At 36.3% G+C, this 16,890-nt stretch overlaps 1 protein-coding gene across 3 annotated transcripts in view; it reads left to right on the top strand.

The window, feature by feature from the left end:
• LOC126284590 (histone-lysine N-methyltransferase SETDB1-like) overlaps positions 1 to 16,622 on the top strand; it is a 318,415-nt gene extending 301,793 nt beyond the window's left edge. For all 3 annotated transcript variants that reach the window (XM_049983633.1, XM_049983631.1, XM_049983632.1), the window contains one exon: positions 15,687 to 16,622. In XM_049983633.1, coding sequence (XP_049839590.1) covers positions 15,687 to 15,893 — 207 coding nt within the window. In that variant the 3' untranslated portion in view covers positions 15,894 to 16,622. The remainder of the gene's footprint in view (positions 1 to 15,686) is intronic.
• The last annotated feature ends 268 nt before the right edge of the window (positions 16,623 to 16,890 follow it).

The raw sequence follows: 16,890 nt of genomic DNA, 5'->3' as shown, positions 1-16,890 counted from the left end.
TCCATTCTGCAAAAATAATTACAGACATTCTTAACAGATTATTTAGCAATTGTTGGTTCGGTCATTCAGTAAATTGTGAAATTATTATTAAAAATTTGTATAATTATATAGAGTGTACTCATCCAACTGCTTTTTATCTGCTGCTGCCACAAGCACTGTGTTCCTTCATGTCCACTGTAATTTGGTTTTTACACCAAGAATGGCCAATACAAACACCATGTTTCAGAACCTTTATTCTATATCAGGTCATAATTATTATGTTACTTTGACAAAACTCAAAAATACTGACATGCTTGCAACACTGACATACATCTTACTTAAGCAATTACATGCTTCTTGCACATCATCTCACACTGCTGTCCAATGCCAACATGGCTGCCCCTTTATATAAAAATCCGAACAATTCTCGGTATTGTTATAAAGGGTTTTTTAATAAAATTACAATTATGTAAAACTGTTGCCTCAAAATTAATGACATATTTCAACAGTTGCATGTGCTCTTATAGACCATATACATATATTAATGTTCAAGCATTTAACATTTTGGGAGTTCGTAAATACTCATATTATGAAATATTAACATTACTTTTACTATTTTTAAATAATGCAAAAGATTATGGTTCAGAATGTCTTCCTACCATTGTGTATGTTTCCAAGTCTCCCACTGAATGTGGCAAAATAGGTCTTTTATTTATTATTGACAGAACACCTAAAGAACTGCCTATGTTTACATGCCACTTATAACATTTTCACTAATTACATTTTCATTCTCTACTCAATTTTTATTCTCTCAGTTGGATTTTCATTTAAATACCGCACACTTTAATTTAGATACTGTTTTAACACAAATCCTTCTGTTTCAAAGAAATGACTTTGACCACTGTACTCGATCATTTGTTCCAGACCGCCCCTAATTACGTTAATCCTAAATAATCCTACCAGTTACAGGACTTACATACTTCACTACAATTATAATGTAGTAAACAGTTTCATTGTAACAATTTGATAAGTATAAGTTTACCTATATCACTACCTTTTGTTTACATCAGTGATTCCTGTTTATTTCAAATTGTTTTCGAAAAATGGGTTTCAGTGGACTCTTACGTCTCAACAATCCCCAAAAGGATTTGGCCAACTAAAGGTTGAACAAAACTTTTTCTGATAGATCCACGTAACAGTAATCATTTTACAATCAGTTGGATGGATTAGCACTTTACGTATGATATAGGATCAGATTTCTGCTTAGTCTCCAAAATGAAGTGTACACATACATCACAGTGAACTTTAAACAATGTTTTCAGTTACATATCTAAGATTATCATAAATTATTTTGTATCAGTTTCAACTGGATCAGACAAAATATTGATTAATAGCACAAAGGAAGAACAAGTTAATTCACAAGATTGTCTGTAGCTTTTATTTCAGCATGAATTTATGAGGTAAATCTATTTTAGTTAGAAAAATTATCTAATGGTGGTTAGCTGAATTGGTCTTGTTTCTGAATAATTATGTCACTCATTAGAGCCTCCAGGTTCTCCTGAGTGCAATGGAGAGACTGGTGTATATAACTCTTTCTCAATACTGTCGATGCATTGTGGAACAAGTGTTAGTATCGCATACTACAATACTCAAAGTCCATATTAAATTGTACTTGGCAACCTCGTATTGTAGACATGTGAACCAAGTTCTTCTTAGTAATGCACAGCATTAGACCATAATATACCAAAGTGTTCAGTCTCCTCCATATGTAATGAGGAGCACTGAACTGAAGCTCAATGTGGTTCTCTGCTCGTTGGAAGTTCTTTGTTGCAAAACCTGGAATGTGGTTCATATTCCACTCTTTATGACCATCGTATTTCATGTAATTCATTGTTTTGAACAGAATTATTCAATTCAGCAAAATTCCAGCTGGTCTTCTTTAAACATTTCCTGTCATACTTCTCATTTTGCAGTTTTAACTTGTTCTTTGATAACATATCATTAAAAATATATTCCTATTAACTACATGATGCAAAATTGTAACTTTGGATTTCAAATTATATAATTAGTACAAAATTCTCAAGTGCTATTTCCCTAGTCTCAGCACTTTACACTAATGTTCACATTCATTACTGAATAATCACACCTCCACGCATTGCCATCTGGGGCTGACTAAAAGACAGTCTACTTGGATTACATGTATAAATATTGATTAAGTCACAGTACACAGACTGTTTCAAGATTTTTTGGTTCATCAAATACATTTTTATAATATGGTAGCACACTTTATAATATAAGAAATTTCTTGAAATTTGGTTTTTCACCAATTTGGGTTCCAACACACAACAAATTGAAACATAAGTGAGTAATATATCAATTATATCAAAGATTATCTATACATGTGACATCTTTGAAACTACTGTTATACATCTAAACATAATACATGTTTAAATCATCCTTATCAAAAACCACCAGTACATCAAGTTGAAAACTGTATGCTTGCTCTCAAATTAGCAAAAGTCTGTCATCAATTATATCCAAGATTTTCTAAACATGTGACATCTTTAGAACTCAGTACATTTAATAATGCAGAAATGCTGCCTTGTTTCTCGGATGATCCTATACAATAGGCTTTAGTCATAAAGACAAGAACTGACACGCCAAATAAGCAGGGTCTCAGCAATAGAGACAAATGCATGTGGACACAGGGAAGGCCAGCTTGGTACTCTGGTGAGAAGTAAGACATGAAATTGAAGATTTGGAGTGTTGGAGCTGAAGAAGAAAAGATGACAGACCCCTAAGTCACGAAGCCGCCCCTACCCAGGACCCCCACTGTTAAAGTACTCCACTGTGGTGCCGGAGGGAGAAGTGTGTTCGGCATTCCCTACAGAATGGTCTTGCCACAGCTTCACCTTCCCAGTCTCTGACAATTAACCCCAACCCTCCCTATTAACTGATCGACGAAGGGTAAACAATAGCATTCTTCTAGACAGAGTAATTGAAATATTTAACTTTGTATTGATTAATACAGCTATCAAATGCTAGATATAACCAGCTAACTTACAAGCAGTTCCTCTGATATCTGGTTCAGATGAAACATAATTATTACATAAACATTGGAAATATAGAAATAAGATGCACAAATATCATATCAAATCACTATGAGTTTCAGATCAATAACTAAAGTGGAATGCCTTTTTGGGCTGATCATTCAAGTGCGAAAAAAGCTCTCATTTTGAGTAGTTGTTTCTCATGCATAATTAGGTAAGATAAATGTATTTAATTAAAAAAAAATGAATATTGTGTTTACCACAAGAAACATGATCTGATGAACATCACTTTGTCAGAATTAGCAATATGTGTTGCTGAGTATTCATAAACTTTCATATAATTCCTAGACACCTTAAATCAGGAATGAAAAGTGACAAAGAAAAATTATATGACTTTAAAATAAATAAATAAAGTGAAGAGTCAAACTATAATCTACACTACTGGCCATTAAAATTGCTACACCAAGAAGAGGACGTGCTACAGACGCGAAATTTAACAGACAGGAAGGAGATGCTGTGAATGCAAATGATTAGCTTTTCAGAGCATTCACACAGGTTTGGCGCCAGTGGCAACCGCTCAACGTGCTGACATGAGGAAAGTTTCCAACCGATTTCTCATACACAAACAGCAGTTGACCTGCGTTGCCTGGTGAAATATTGTTGTAATGCCTCGTGTAAGGAGGAGAAATGCGTACCATCACGTTTCCGACTTTGATAAAGGTCGGATTGTAGCCTATCACGATTGCGGTTTATCGTATCGCGACATTGATACTCGCATTGGTCGAGGTCCAATGACTGTTGGCAGAATGTGGAATCGGTGGGTTCAGGAGGGTAATACGGAATGCCGTGCTGGGTCCCAACAGCCTCGTATCACTAGCAGTCGAAATAACAGGCATCTTATCCGCATGGCTGTAACAGATCGTGCAGTCACGTCTTGATCGCCGAGTCGACAGATCGGGACATTTGCAAGACAACAACCATCTGCAGGAACAGTTTGATGGCGTTTGCAGCAGCATGGACTATCAGCTCGGAGACCATGGCTGCGGTTACCCTTGACGCTGCACCACACACAGGAGCACCTGCGATGGTGTACTCAACGACAAACCTGGGTGCACGAATGCCAAAACTTTTTTTTTTAATCCAGGTTCTGTTTACAGCATCATGATGGTCGCATCCGTGTTTGTTTGGCAACATTGCGGTGAACACACATTGGAAGTGTGTATTCGTCATCGCCATAATGGCATATCAGCCTGTGTGATGGAATGGGGTGCCATTGGTTACATGTCTTGGTCACCTCTTGTTCGCATTGGCGGCATTTTGAACAGTGGACGTTACATTTCAGATATGTTAGGACCCATGGCTCTAACCTTCAATCAATCCCTGCAAAACCCTACATCTCAGCAGGATAATGCATGACCACATGTTGCAGGTCCTGTATGGGCCTTTCTGGATACAGAAAATGTTTGACTGCTGCCCTGGCCAGCACATTCTCCAGCTCGCACCAACTGAAAACGTCTGGTCAGTGGTGGCCGAGCAACTGGCTTGTCACAATATACCACTCACTACTCTTGATGAACTGTGGTATCGTGCTAAAGCTGCGTGGGCAGCTGTACCTGTACAAGTCATCCAAGCTCTGTTTGACTCAATGCCCAGGTGTATCACGGCCATTATTACGGCCAGAGGTGGTTGTTCAGGGTACTGATTTCTCAGGATCTGTGCACCCAAATTGCTTGAAGATGTAATCACATGTCATTTCTAGTATAATATATTTGTCCAATGAATACCCATTTATCATCTGCATTTCTTCTTGGTGTAGCAATTTTAATGGCCACTAGTGTATAATATTCCACCAGCATTACGTGGACATGAGTCATCACCACATTTCATCTTATTGAGTTTATGTTATGTTTTTGTTTCTTATGAATATGTATCATTTCTGGCCAGTATTTTCTTTCATGAGGCAGGTCTTAGAGATACAAATCAAGTTTCAGAATTCTGATCCATGCATCACTTATGTTCTCTTTGCAATTGACAAGGCACATGTAAATTATTAGCCCAATGACATATTTCATGTAAGAAAATCAACTTCAAGTAATAGTGTATATAGTGGAGATTAAAATTACTTCATGCAAAAGATCTTGTAAATAAACATCCGTAAGTTTGAGAATGCGTAGTGAATAAATGAGTATTGGAAATTATATTACATGTAACAGTACATCAACAGTTGCCTAAGTTAAAATGGATCAAGTTAAACAGTTGATTATAGTGTGCATCATATCACTGAAAGGTGGTTGCCAAGCAACTTGTATGAGGTATTCCTTAGTCAAAGGAATTAAACTTCAGCAAAAAACAGAATGCCCCAGTATCGTGTCGTAACCTACCGAAACATCCGTTACATTCATATGCGCATTATCATCATCATTATCAAACCAAAATTGCAAATATCAGTGCATAATCCACTTCATTTGCAAATCTGCTACCACAACAACATTTTCATCTCTCATAGACTTAACGGAATTTGTATAATTTCTACAGTAACGTTCATAGTTATCATGCACTTATCTCCATGAGAAAAACAACTCTAGTCATAATTTCATTTCTAAAATAAGTTCCCCTGTGTTACATTTCATAGGCATAGTTTATAAAATCAGCTTAAGATCTTACCACCACTTACCACAAAAATCTTTCTTACTCTGTTACATTTTACTGGTACACAAAGGCAAATTACTACCTGTTGAATCTTAATAAGAAAAATGGATATCATTTTTGAAAACACTAGTTACTAAAAATGAAATTTGTGTTGTTTACTTTTCCCGCACTCTAAGGTAAGATATAGTCTTGTGTCGTACATGTTGTACACTGTATACCGTAGGATAGTAGAAGAATCCCAACTGCTCTTACTATCTAGATAGGATAGTAGAAGAGGAGTGATTCCAGAAAATAAATATGAAGTCACTGGCTGAGGCAAGGCACCATATGCTACATGGTGTATCTATGAAAGTACCAAGATCCCTTACCTGTTAAATTTCACCACAAAGTTACTGAAAAAATGTTTCTGAGAGGATTTTCACCCCGAGATTTTGCCTTGACTATACAGTGCACCAAATGTAATCTCAACTATTTCAACTCCACAAATCACTTTTTAATTCGTGATTCATGATGGATATAATAATTCAAAAAAAGTTCAAATGTTCAGTGATAACAGAGATGAGAATAAATTTCTTTCTATTAGTTATTTCACTTTCACTGGGTTATAGTACTCACCGTAGAGTTTGCTAAAGTGTACAGTATGATCTTGACTGTGTAGTGTAAGATGCATTTCAAAGAAATTTCCGATGGTGTGTCAAATATCAAAGAACAAATATCATGATGATAAATGGGTAATTAAGGTTGTCTGTACAATTTTAGCTGTGTAACATACTTTTTGGACTTTGTATGTACAAGTCTGTATGCATTTGGATGTGGGTTTTCAACAATTTCAAATGGTCCTTTGTAAGTATAAATGAAATTTTTTTAATTTTGTTATTTAGAGCTTTAGATTTGGTGTAACTTTTTGTTAAAACTAGTCTCCAAATTTGAATTCCGTGTTTTTCATGTGTTTGTCATGCCATTTCTTTCTTTTTTTGTAATAGTCGTTCATGGTTCTTCTAACTGCTGTTTCAGCTGCTGTTACACTTTTACACACTGGAAACTCTTATAAGTTCTTTAGTTAAGTAATGTGTCTTTTTATCAAACATGATCTCATAAGGAGAGTATCCTTTGGTATTATGTTGTAGGCTATTCATAATATCTTCAAAATCATTAATATAATTTAACCAGTTAGTATGTTCTTTATGGCAATAAGTTCTACACAATCTTCCAATTTCTCTCATATAATTCCCAGTCAGGTTACATTTTGGTGAATAAGATGAAATTAGGATATGTCTGATATTATATTGTTCTACAAATTCCATCCAAAACTTTGAAGTTAACTGACTCCCATTGCCTGATAAAATTGCTTTTGATATACCCACTTCAATAAAGTAGTCTTACACAAGTTTGGTTGCTATTTTCTTGCTAGTGGCTTTCTTTAAAGGATAAAGTCTGCCCCGGTAGCTGAGTGGTCAGCGCGAGAGGCTAACAATCCTAAAGGCCTGGGTTCGATTCCCGGCTGGGTCAGAAATTTTCTTCGCTCAGGGACCGGGTGTTGTGTTGTCCTAATCATCATTTCATCCCCATCAACGTGCAAGTTGCCGAAGTAGAGTCAAATCGAAAGACATGCACCCGGCAAATGGTCTACCCGATGGGAGGCCCTAGTCACATGGGATTTACATTTTTTTTTAATTACAAAATTTTACATAAATTGAAAATAAATCTACAATAACAAAAATATACTGAACCGCCCCTTTAGCTCTCAGAACTTGACCATACAAATCTATTCCCATTAAATCCAACTGTTTATGAGGTATCACATTTTGTAAAAGACCCTTGTTGGTTTTGTTACTAACTTTTGTTCTTTGACATTGATCACAACGGGTAAGTAAAGTCCTAATCCTCCTAGACATGTTATGAAAATATATACATTCTTGGATTCTTTGAATACATTTCAATGCACCACAGTGTCCAAAACTTTAATGCGCAAATTTTATCAAAGTATTGATGTGAGAATCTGCCCAGCAAACTTTCTATTCGTCACTGTCTGGGTTGTGTCTATAAAACAGAATGCCTTTGAAGACTTGGTAGTACATTTGTACCTTCTCATGACCTTTCTTCTCTAAATAACTTTTACCAAGCTTCCAATGATCATCACCATCTTGATGTATTCTCAGTTGATTACAGATTTTCCTAATTTCATTTTCTTCTTCCACATCTTTAAAGTATATAATTTTGAAATTCTTTCCTTGACTATCATTTTCATTATCATTTTCGTTTCCCACTGGCATTATTGATACTGCATCAGAAGTTACATTTTCCTTTCCTTTTATGAAATGAACTGTATATCTAAACTGCTGTAAGAACATTGACCACATGGTAATTCTCCCATGATACAATTTACATTCCTGTATGTAAATTAATGCTTTATGGTCTGTATAGACTTTGACTACATGCCCAAACAAATAATTTTTAAATTTTTTGAATCCCCATACTATTGCCAAAGTTTCTTTTCTGTAGTCACATAATTTCTCTCATGTTTTTGTAAGGTTCTACTTGCAAACGCCATAGAATGATGTTCTATTTCCCCATTGATTTCCTTTTCTTGGAACAAATGTACCCCCAAACCATAATCACAACTGTCAGTCATTAAAACAAAATGCTAATGATAGATCAAGCCTATAAAGGATTTCACTTTCTAAATTTCCTCAAAAGCTAATTCATATTCATCAGATCACCCCACACTGCATTTTTCCTAATGAGTTATTTAAACGTGGTGCTTTAAGTGCCTGTGTTTTCACATATTTACGATAAAAGTTCACTAATCCAAAATATGATTTAAAATCTTTTTTATTCCTTGTTGGGAATAGCATATAGTTTAATGAAGAATGGATCATGCACTTGTAATTTCAGTTTACATCAATACCCTTTTACTCTCCCAGTTTTTACATCAAATATGTCATTATAATCCCACAAAATATTCTCAAGTTCTCTTCTGTTCTCTGCATTAACACTTTCAGTTTCAGACACTTTTTTAGCTACATGTTCACTGTAGGTGTCAACACTGTTATCATTCATACAAATTTCTTCCCCTTCCTCACAATATCCATTACCATTAGTCTTTTACACACCCCCTAATCAGATTACTTTGGCCATGATCTTCCATTACAATACTAGCTTCCCCATGAATTCCACTCTTTTGTTCAACAAATGTTATTTTCATGTCAGCCCAGATAAAATTTACTTCTGCCTTAACCATCCAGTTAATATCCAATATCAAGTTTTCATTCAAATCATCAATCACTAACATCCTGGTGCAAATTATACATCATTACTTTTAAATTCTAGTAAGACTTGTCTGGTAATCAATTTACTACTTTTTCCTGTTGCACCTTTTACCCTTACCCCTGTTACTGCAAATTCTGTGACGTTCTCATTATTTTTAATCCTATCTCTTAGCTTCTTTGATAATCATGTAATTGTGCTACCTGTGTCCAAAAGACAGCTTCCTACCCAATCAGAAATCTGTACTTCAATATATGGACTTCCAAGTTCTTTACCAGTTTCATTGACTTCATTTTCAAATAACAGATCCTCCTCTATATCTCAGAAATTCACCCCTTTGTCACAATCATGGCTTTCTTCTACTGTTTTTACACATGCACTAATTATTTTTCTATTAGATGACTGTTTTATATTTTCAAACCAACTATCCTTCCCTAAATACACATTTTGACAAATTTCATTTATGATTTTTAAAGTTTTGGTCACTACGGTTACATTTGTTACCATAATTACTAACTACTTTCACTATTTTATCACTTATCAAATTTTCTCTCTAATCTTCATTAATACATTCAGACAAAATATCACCATCATCTACTAGCAAAATTAAACTATCATGTACTTTCCCACTTGTTTCAAAATCATTACTCAAGCTTACATCGGAGTTTCCAGAATCATTCAGCATACAATCATCAACCTTAACTTCTGCATATACTATTCCATCCAATTCTGTGAGCAATATAGTATTATCAACCTCATCATCATCATCAGAAACATTATCACCACACCTAATATCACTCTCAACATTAAATTCATTTCCATCTTCACACACCTCTTCAAACACACCAAAAACTTCAACATTATGATCCTTCTGTTCTGTTACATCATCATCTTATTCCTGTTTTCATCTGGAATGACACTATCATCTTCACTTTCATTTCTAAGTACATGATCATTGGCTTCCATACATACAACACCAGTATCAGTTCGTTCACTCGTTTCACAATCACTCAACATTTTCACTAAACCATACTCATCAGATCTGTTCTCATCACTATCAGTAACTACTGTTACATAACTACTACCAAAGAAATTTGTAAAAATGTTTTCCTCTGTTTTAAATTCAGATTTTCTTTTCCTTTTTTGTTCCTCTTTGTTCTCAGATAAGAAATTGTTCCAAAAGTTCCTTATCAAAATTCATTCTGTTCACTTCAGGTTACTTGGTATGTCCTATTTCCTCTACCCCTTCTCTTTCTGAAGTGGCCACAGTGTGCCTGGCTATAAACACCATTTCTCTTTGCCTCACTCTGCCAGACTCCAAAACAGGCAGGGCTTAGTTTTCCAGACCATTCCTTCTGTTATAAAATTGTTACCATCATTTCCTTGACTTTGTCCCCACTGCTTATTTCTTGGTTCAAAATTTCTGTTCTCTGATCTCTACCTATCATTTCTTTCCCTATTTCTTCTGTCATCATTTCTGAATCTACTATTCCCTTGGAACCTGTCCCTATGTTCAAAATGATCATTGAAAGCTCTGTACTGTAATCTTGCCTGTCATTATACCTTTCATTTCTTTCCCAGACTAAGTCTAATTTGTCAACATATCTAAAAAAAAATCCTCAATAGTGTCATCAGGCCCATAGACAAGACTCCACTGTACTCTTTGTGGCAAATGTCATTTCAAAGCATTAATTTGAATCATCTCCTGTAGTGGCTTATCTAAATGCACTACCGTATTTACTCGAATCGAAGCCGCACTCGAATCTAAGCCGCACCTAAAAATGAGTCTTGAAATCAAGGAAAAAAAAAAATTCCTGAATCTAAGCCGCACCTAAAAATGAGTCTTGAAATCAACGAAAAAAAATTTCCTGAATCTGAGCCGCACCTGAAATTTGAGACTCGAAATTCAAGGGAGAGAAAAGTTTTAGGCCACACCTCCAAATCGAAACAATGTTGGTCCATTGTAATACGAGACACAATTTAGGTCGAATGAATGACGATACAACTAGCTACAGTAGTTTGGTTCGAGTCCTAAGCTTAGCAGTTAAGCTTTACCAGGTAGCCATTGCTATGCGTCAGGCGCTCCGCCGTATTTATACGGGTACCCTTCCTTTTTCAGGTGCTTAATCTGGTTTGAATTGATTGCTTATTTTTCTTTGATCTGATCGGTGTCGTTCTCTATGTTATAGGTGTTTACGTCACTCTAAGCTAAAAATGTATTACTGTACTGTGTCATGCATTGTTTGTCGGATTACGTTAATGAGTGCTTACGGCCTGTCACCGCTCGCCGTATGGCTTGCTGTTGTGCGCACTACCGCGGCTTTTTTTTAAAAAAAAGAGGGATTGTCTTATTAGCGAGACAATGACAATGGCAAGAGACTGCTATTTGTTGTTACTTACACTGCTGCTTTCTTTGATAATGATCAACAAGAACCAAATAATAGACTGCGTATGATAGAAGTTGTTCTGAACGAGAGTTTAGCGAAAATGTTTCTCAGTTTGAAAATCTTTGCAGGCGCCTCTTTAGTACATTACATTCTACACAGAAATTAGAGTCATCTTAGATTTAAAAATCTAGTCAATTGCTGTGCTTCATTTCTGACTGTATCACTATTAGGCATAAGAATAATACAAATATAAACATGACATGATATGTATATTCTTCCGCATTTGCTGTTGTCTCACTCTAATTTCGTAGTTTATTAGGCATACAGGATTTAAATGAGATAGCAGCAAACACGAAAGAATACATGGCAAAATGTTTATATTCGTATTATTCTTATGGTGAAGAGAATACTGCTTGTGATTCACAATTTGTAAAATTCCTATTAGCAACGATCTCTTCTCACAGGTAGTCAGGTAGGAAAAAATTCAGAGCGTAGAGTTGGCCATATTAATAAACGTCCCAAACAGTCTTGCCTGTCGGATTTTTGTAGTACATTGAAATGCTGCTACATTCGAAGATGAACAACACGTAATTTGTATTTACTTCGTTGTATAATGTATGACAAATGCAGTGGTCCACTTTTTAATTTATTTACTGATGCAGAGGTTTTGGCACCAATATTTATCTTTGTGCTTGCAAAGCATGCCTGTATAGCGCTACATATACTCAACGGCAGAAGTTAGTTGTGGCGGCACCTACCAACATTTTTGAGAACTTCCGCTTATGTTGCACTCTATTCTAAGCCGCAGGCGGTTTTTTGGATTACAAAAACCGGAAAAAAAGTGTGACTTAGATTTGGGTAAATACGGTAATGTCTGGTGGCCATCGGAAGTATTTAAGCTCAGAGGAGTATTCCTGGAGCCACTCTTAAGCAATTCTGGATGTGTGGGGCCGGAATGCACAATGGACATGAATGGATGCAGGTGATCAGACAGGAGGCTTATGCACATGTCACCTGTCTGTCTCATCTAGAGGTATCAGTGGTCCCATATAACTCCAACTGCACATGCCCCATAACATTACAGAGCCTCCACAAGCTTGAACAGTTTCCTGCTGACACTCAGGGTCCATGGATTCATAAGGCTATCTCCATACCTGTATATATCCATCTTGATACAATTTGAAACAGACTCATCCTAACATTAGTTACTATACCATGAAAATAGTTGTGCAATAGAAGAAATTGCCTGTGGGTAAGTGAAGAGTATGTAATTATAATTCATTTAGCACAAAACTACACTTAGTTAAAGAAAGCTATCTTACATCAAAACAGGAAAATAATTTATTCTTCTGGGTCAACAATTATTTGCAGTTCTGAATAAGTAAGAATAAAGCAAAACTTTTTTTGGAATCTGAAGAACAAATCAGTATTTCATTGCAAACCCATGGGCTCTGATCACAGCTGCACATCTATTTGGCCTTGAATCCACAAGCTTTTGTAATAGGTCAAATGGGAGTTTTGACTATTCATCCAATAACGCTGCAGTAAACTGATCCTTGTTGAGTAGCTTCTGTAACGAACATGCTTGTCACATGTCAATCAAATGAATCCCAAAGGTGTTCAGTTGGATTTAGATCCAGGCTGTTGAGTAGCTACTCCAATAGTCTGATTTTTTTATCTGTAAAGAATATTCTTAAATGGCCGGAGGTGTGTTTTGAAGCATTATCCTGTTGAAATACCCAATTAAGTAGCATATTCTGAATCCCATCTGGAACCAAATTCTTTTCTAAAACATTACTGTGCAGGAAACAATCTAATTTGCCTTCTGTTTGGACTAGAGAACCAACCCCACTCCAAGCCTAGCAAACATCCCCATACCACGACACTGCTGCTGCTGTGCTAAATGGTCAGTACATGGGGCCTTTCGCTGCCCCTATGGTTTTTTGATCAGTGTGTATATTACACGCCATCATAAGGAAGTATATTAAATTTGCTTTTGTCACATTGTAAAACTGACCAATCTAGTGCATTCCACGTTTGATGTTTCTTTGCAAACTCTTTCCTGACCTTCCTATTTTTTTAAAATTTATGAGTGGTTTACGTGATGGGTTGTCTACCATTTAAATCACCTGCTACTAGGCAATGTTTTACAGTAGAAACGTGTAGGTTCTGTCTATGATGATGCTGCCACAGATCATCCCCAGTTTGTCGAGCCAATTTTCTTGGACGAACAGCCAACTGCTTACAGATTATTCTTTGCTTCCTCCTTGTTGTTTTTCAAGGATAGTCCGACCTTGGCTTATTGGCTAAGTGGCTACTGTTCCTGTGCCACCAACTCAACACTCTTATTAGTAGTAGCGATTGCCGTAGTCTGTAGCTGTGTTATGCTGCAACTTTCCCTTCTTCAAAGCATGCAAAAGAGCATGTCTGATATCAACCGAACATTCATTGTTACTTGGCAAGCTTCAAGTTGTCTCCACAAACAGTATCTGAATGCCTAAGTAACAACAGTTAATGAATACGGCACAAATAGTGCAAATTACAATGTACTTTTGAGGTTAAGGATTATATACACACATTGTTATTGTATGAAATTGTTTATCTACTAGATACGTAATCACAGTGGCATGAAGCTTTTGATGGAGTGACATAGTTATACACTTTGCTCTGTTTGAGTGCTTGCAAGCAGTACTGATAACCTAACACAACAATAACAAAATACTTTGAATGTATGAAGAATCTGCCTACTTTACAGTAATTACTCATGTTTTTTCAAAAATATGTTTACTTCGTATATCTAAGCATTGAACTAGAACCTTCCTGGTATCTTATTGACCACCTCCACCTGGTAAATGTTATAAAATATGAATTATGTTGGGGGGGGGGGGGGTGATGCTTCCTGAAGCCCTAATTGTGCAACAAGGGCCTAAATGATGAAATGCCTCCATTAAATGATGTATTTATTCTGATTAAGGAACTATTAACTTAAATGTATCAGTCTCCTTACAGTCTGTTGTTCAAAATTCTCTTAATGTAAAATTTTGTTCTCCTCTTTCCTGGAGTAAAGAAGCTTTGGGAAGTACCTGTATCTACTTTTTCCCCCCCTTTCTCTGTACTCACTTGATGGGAAATGCTAGTGGGTGGTGCTGAGCAGTGATTTGCAGCAGAGCTGGTAAATGACATGGCTGCTTTCACAGGTGGCCTGGCCCCTGATGAGCTAGTATAAACCTGTGACAGGGCTGGAATAGGAAGTGCTGGGTGTGTCTGTTGAGCAGGTCCTCCACCTGGGTCTCTTACTGGGGTACGATCCCTCTGGCAAGGGGTTGGGATTGGGAACAGCATAGGGATGGACTAGGATGTTGAGGAGCTTGAGTGAGCAACGTAACACTACCAACGGAGGATCATGGATAGGATTTTCCTAATCTTCTAATCTTACCCTCCTCACTCCAGGTTATTGCTCCCATGCATTGCTGTTGCATTCTGGCCAGAGATAGCAGTCATGTGTTTGTCAGATGTGTTTTCTTGTGTCCAGAGATAGCAGTCATGTGTTTGTCAGATGTGTTTTCTCGTGTGAATGTGTGCACATTTTGCTTTTCTGAAGAACAGTCATTTGTCGTGCCTGTCTACAACTCTGTGTGTTTTCTATATAGTGAGTAGCAATCTATCCTTTTCATATAACACAGGCTATGATTGACCTTTCAGTACTGACCAGCTATCACGCTATCCTCTACCAATGGTGTCATTGGATGTGATACGGAAAGGTGCAGAGTCAGCACACCAGCTGTTGTCAGTTTCCCAGACTTTGGAGCTACTACTCAAGGAGCACCTCACTTGACATCAAAAGACTGAGTGCAACCTGTTCCTGTCTTTCTACCAAGGAAAAATGCCTGCCACAACCTATAGTTGAATCTGAATCCTGTACACAGCAGGATAATTTGTCATAAAAATTATCGACAAATATGTGTGAATGTTTTTGCAAAATTGGCAACATTTTCTTCCCTTATGTCTATAGAATTTCAAATATGCTTATTTGAATGAATTTACAAAGTTCATGGAAATTTGTTGTACATTACCTGTTATTTATCTGAGATGCAAGAGACTTTTCTGGAAGTATTCATTTGTATAGGTTATGCTAAATTAGCGATAGGAACTGCTGCTCTGTTTTCTCTGCTGGGTGTGAATGTTATAACAAGAATTACAATCTATGTGACTTTCCTAGTCTTAATTAGTTTTGAAGACAGTACAATATAAAAGTTAATTGTTAATTTCACTGTTACTACTATGTTAAGTATTTCAAAGTAGTTTTCTCATTTTACAGAGTAATTAATGTCTACATTGCTGTTCTTTTTTTCAGCACTCATGCTCGCCAAATGTATTTGTGCAAAACGTATTTGTGGATACTCACGACCTTCGTTTTCCTTGGGTTGCTTTCTTTGCGCTCACATACATACCAGCAGGCACAGAATTGACATGGGATTACAACTACGATGTTGGTAGTGTGCCTGGAAAAGTGTTGCACTGCCATTGTGGAGCTGAAGACTGCCGTGGACGTCTACTTTGAATGGTGTGTGTGTGTGTGTGTGTGTGTGTGTGTGTGTGTGTGTCACCACATAGTATAACAAAGACAAATTTACGGTGCTTTGTCGTCAATAATAGACACTGCCATGGACCATATAAAGTATGAGTTTCTCTTCAGGAGTTTACAAGTAGTTTTTATTTATTATCTGTTTGTGGAAGAACTGAAAAATCTCCTATGATTATCAATGTTAAAAGAAAATGTTTTATCGTATAATTATCGTTAAAATATTATTTGACACTCAGGAAAGTCTCTGCCAGAAATGATTGTAGCACAATAAGAAACATACATTTATTGAATATATTTTATATTCCTTATATGTTAAAAGTATTCAGAAAAGTGGAAAAGTGTATTGACAGTACTTCTCTTCTGTTTTAGTGGTATTAAATAGCATTGAATCAGTGACTATTTTTGTGTGTAATTTAAAGTGATACATTGTTTCTCCATATATGGGAAAAAGAGGATACAAGCAAGCAGTTCTAAGTGAAACTGATCTCCAGCAGCTGCATACAACGCAGTGTTGACCTTCCTGGTTGCCTCCCACACCCACCGAGTGCAATATCTGTAGCTACTTAAGATTTTGTCTCCTGTGTGATGTTTGTGGCAGCAGTAGAGGTCTGCTGAAACTTCATTTTGTGTAATATTAATGTTTCAAAAGAAAATGAAATGTATGATTGTATGGAACAGATTTTTTAATAAAAAGATTTGCCAATCTTTTTCTCTCTCATTCAGCTTTGTCTGATGAAGACTCTAGCAACCTTGTAAGACCTAGGGTTTGTAGCCTCATGACAGTAGGGATTCCTGATTGTGTATAACATACAGCTATCCATTATTGCCTCATATGATATGACATACATGGTTCAAAACACTAAAACTAGCAAGGCAAGACAAAAGAATAATTTTTAAAAGAAGTCTGTTAGAAACTGCTTATTCTAAAAGTTTTCATAAGGATCCTTGCATTGTAGTAAATAATCAAGTGAAT

This window comes from Schistocerca gregaria, chromosome 8 (assembly GCF_023897955.1).
Source record: "Schistocerca gregaria isolate iqSchGreg1 chromosome 8, iqSchGreg1.2, whole genome shotgun sequence".
Taxonomy (NCBI): Eukaryota; Metazoa; Arthropoda; class Insecta; order Orthoptera; family Acrididae; genus Schistocerca; species Schistocerca gregaria.
This window is presented reverse-complemented; position numbering and strand designations above follow the sequence as displayed.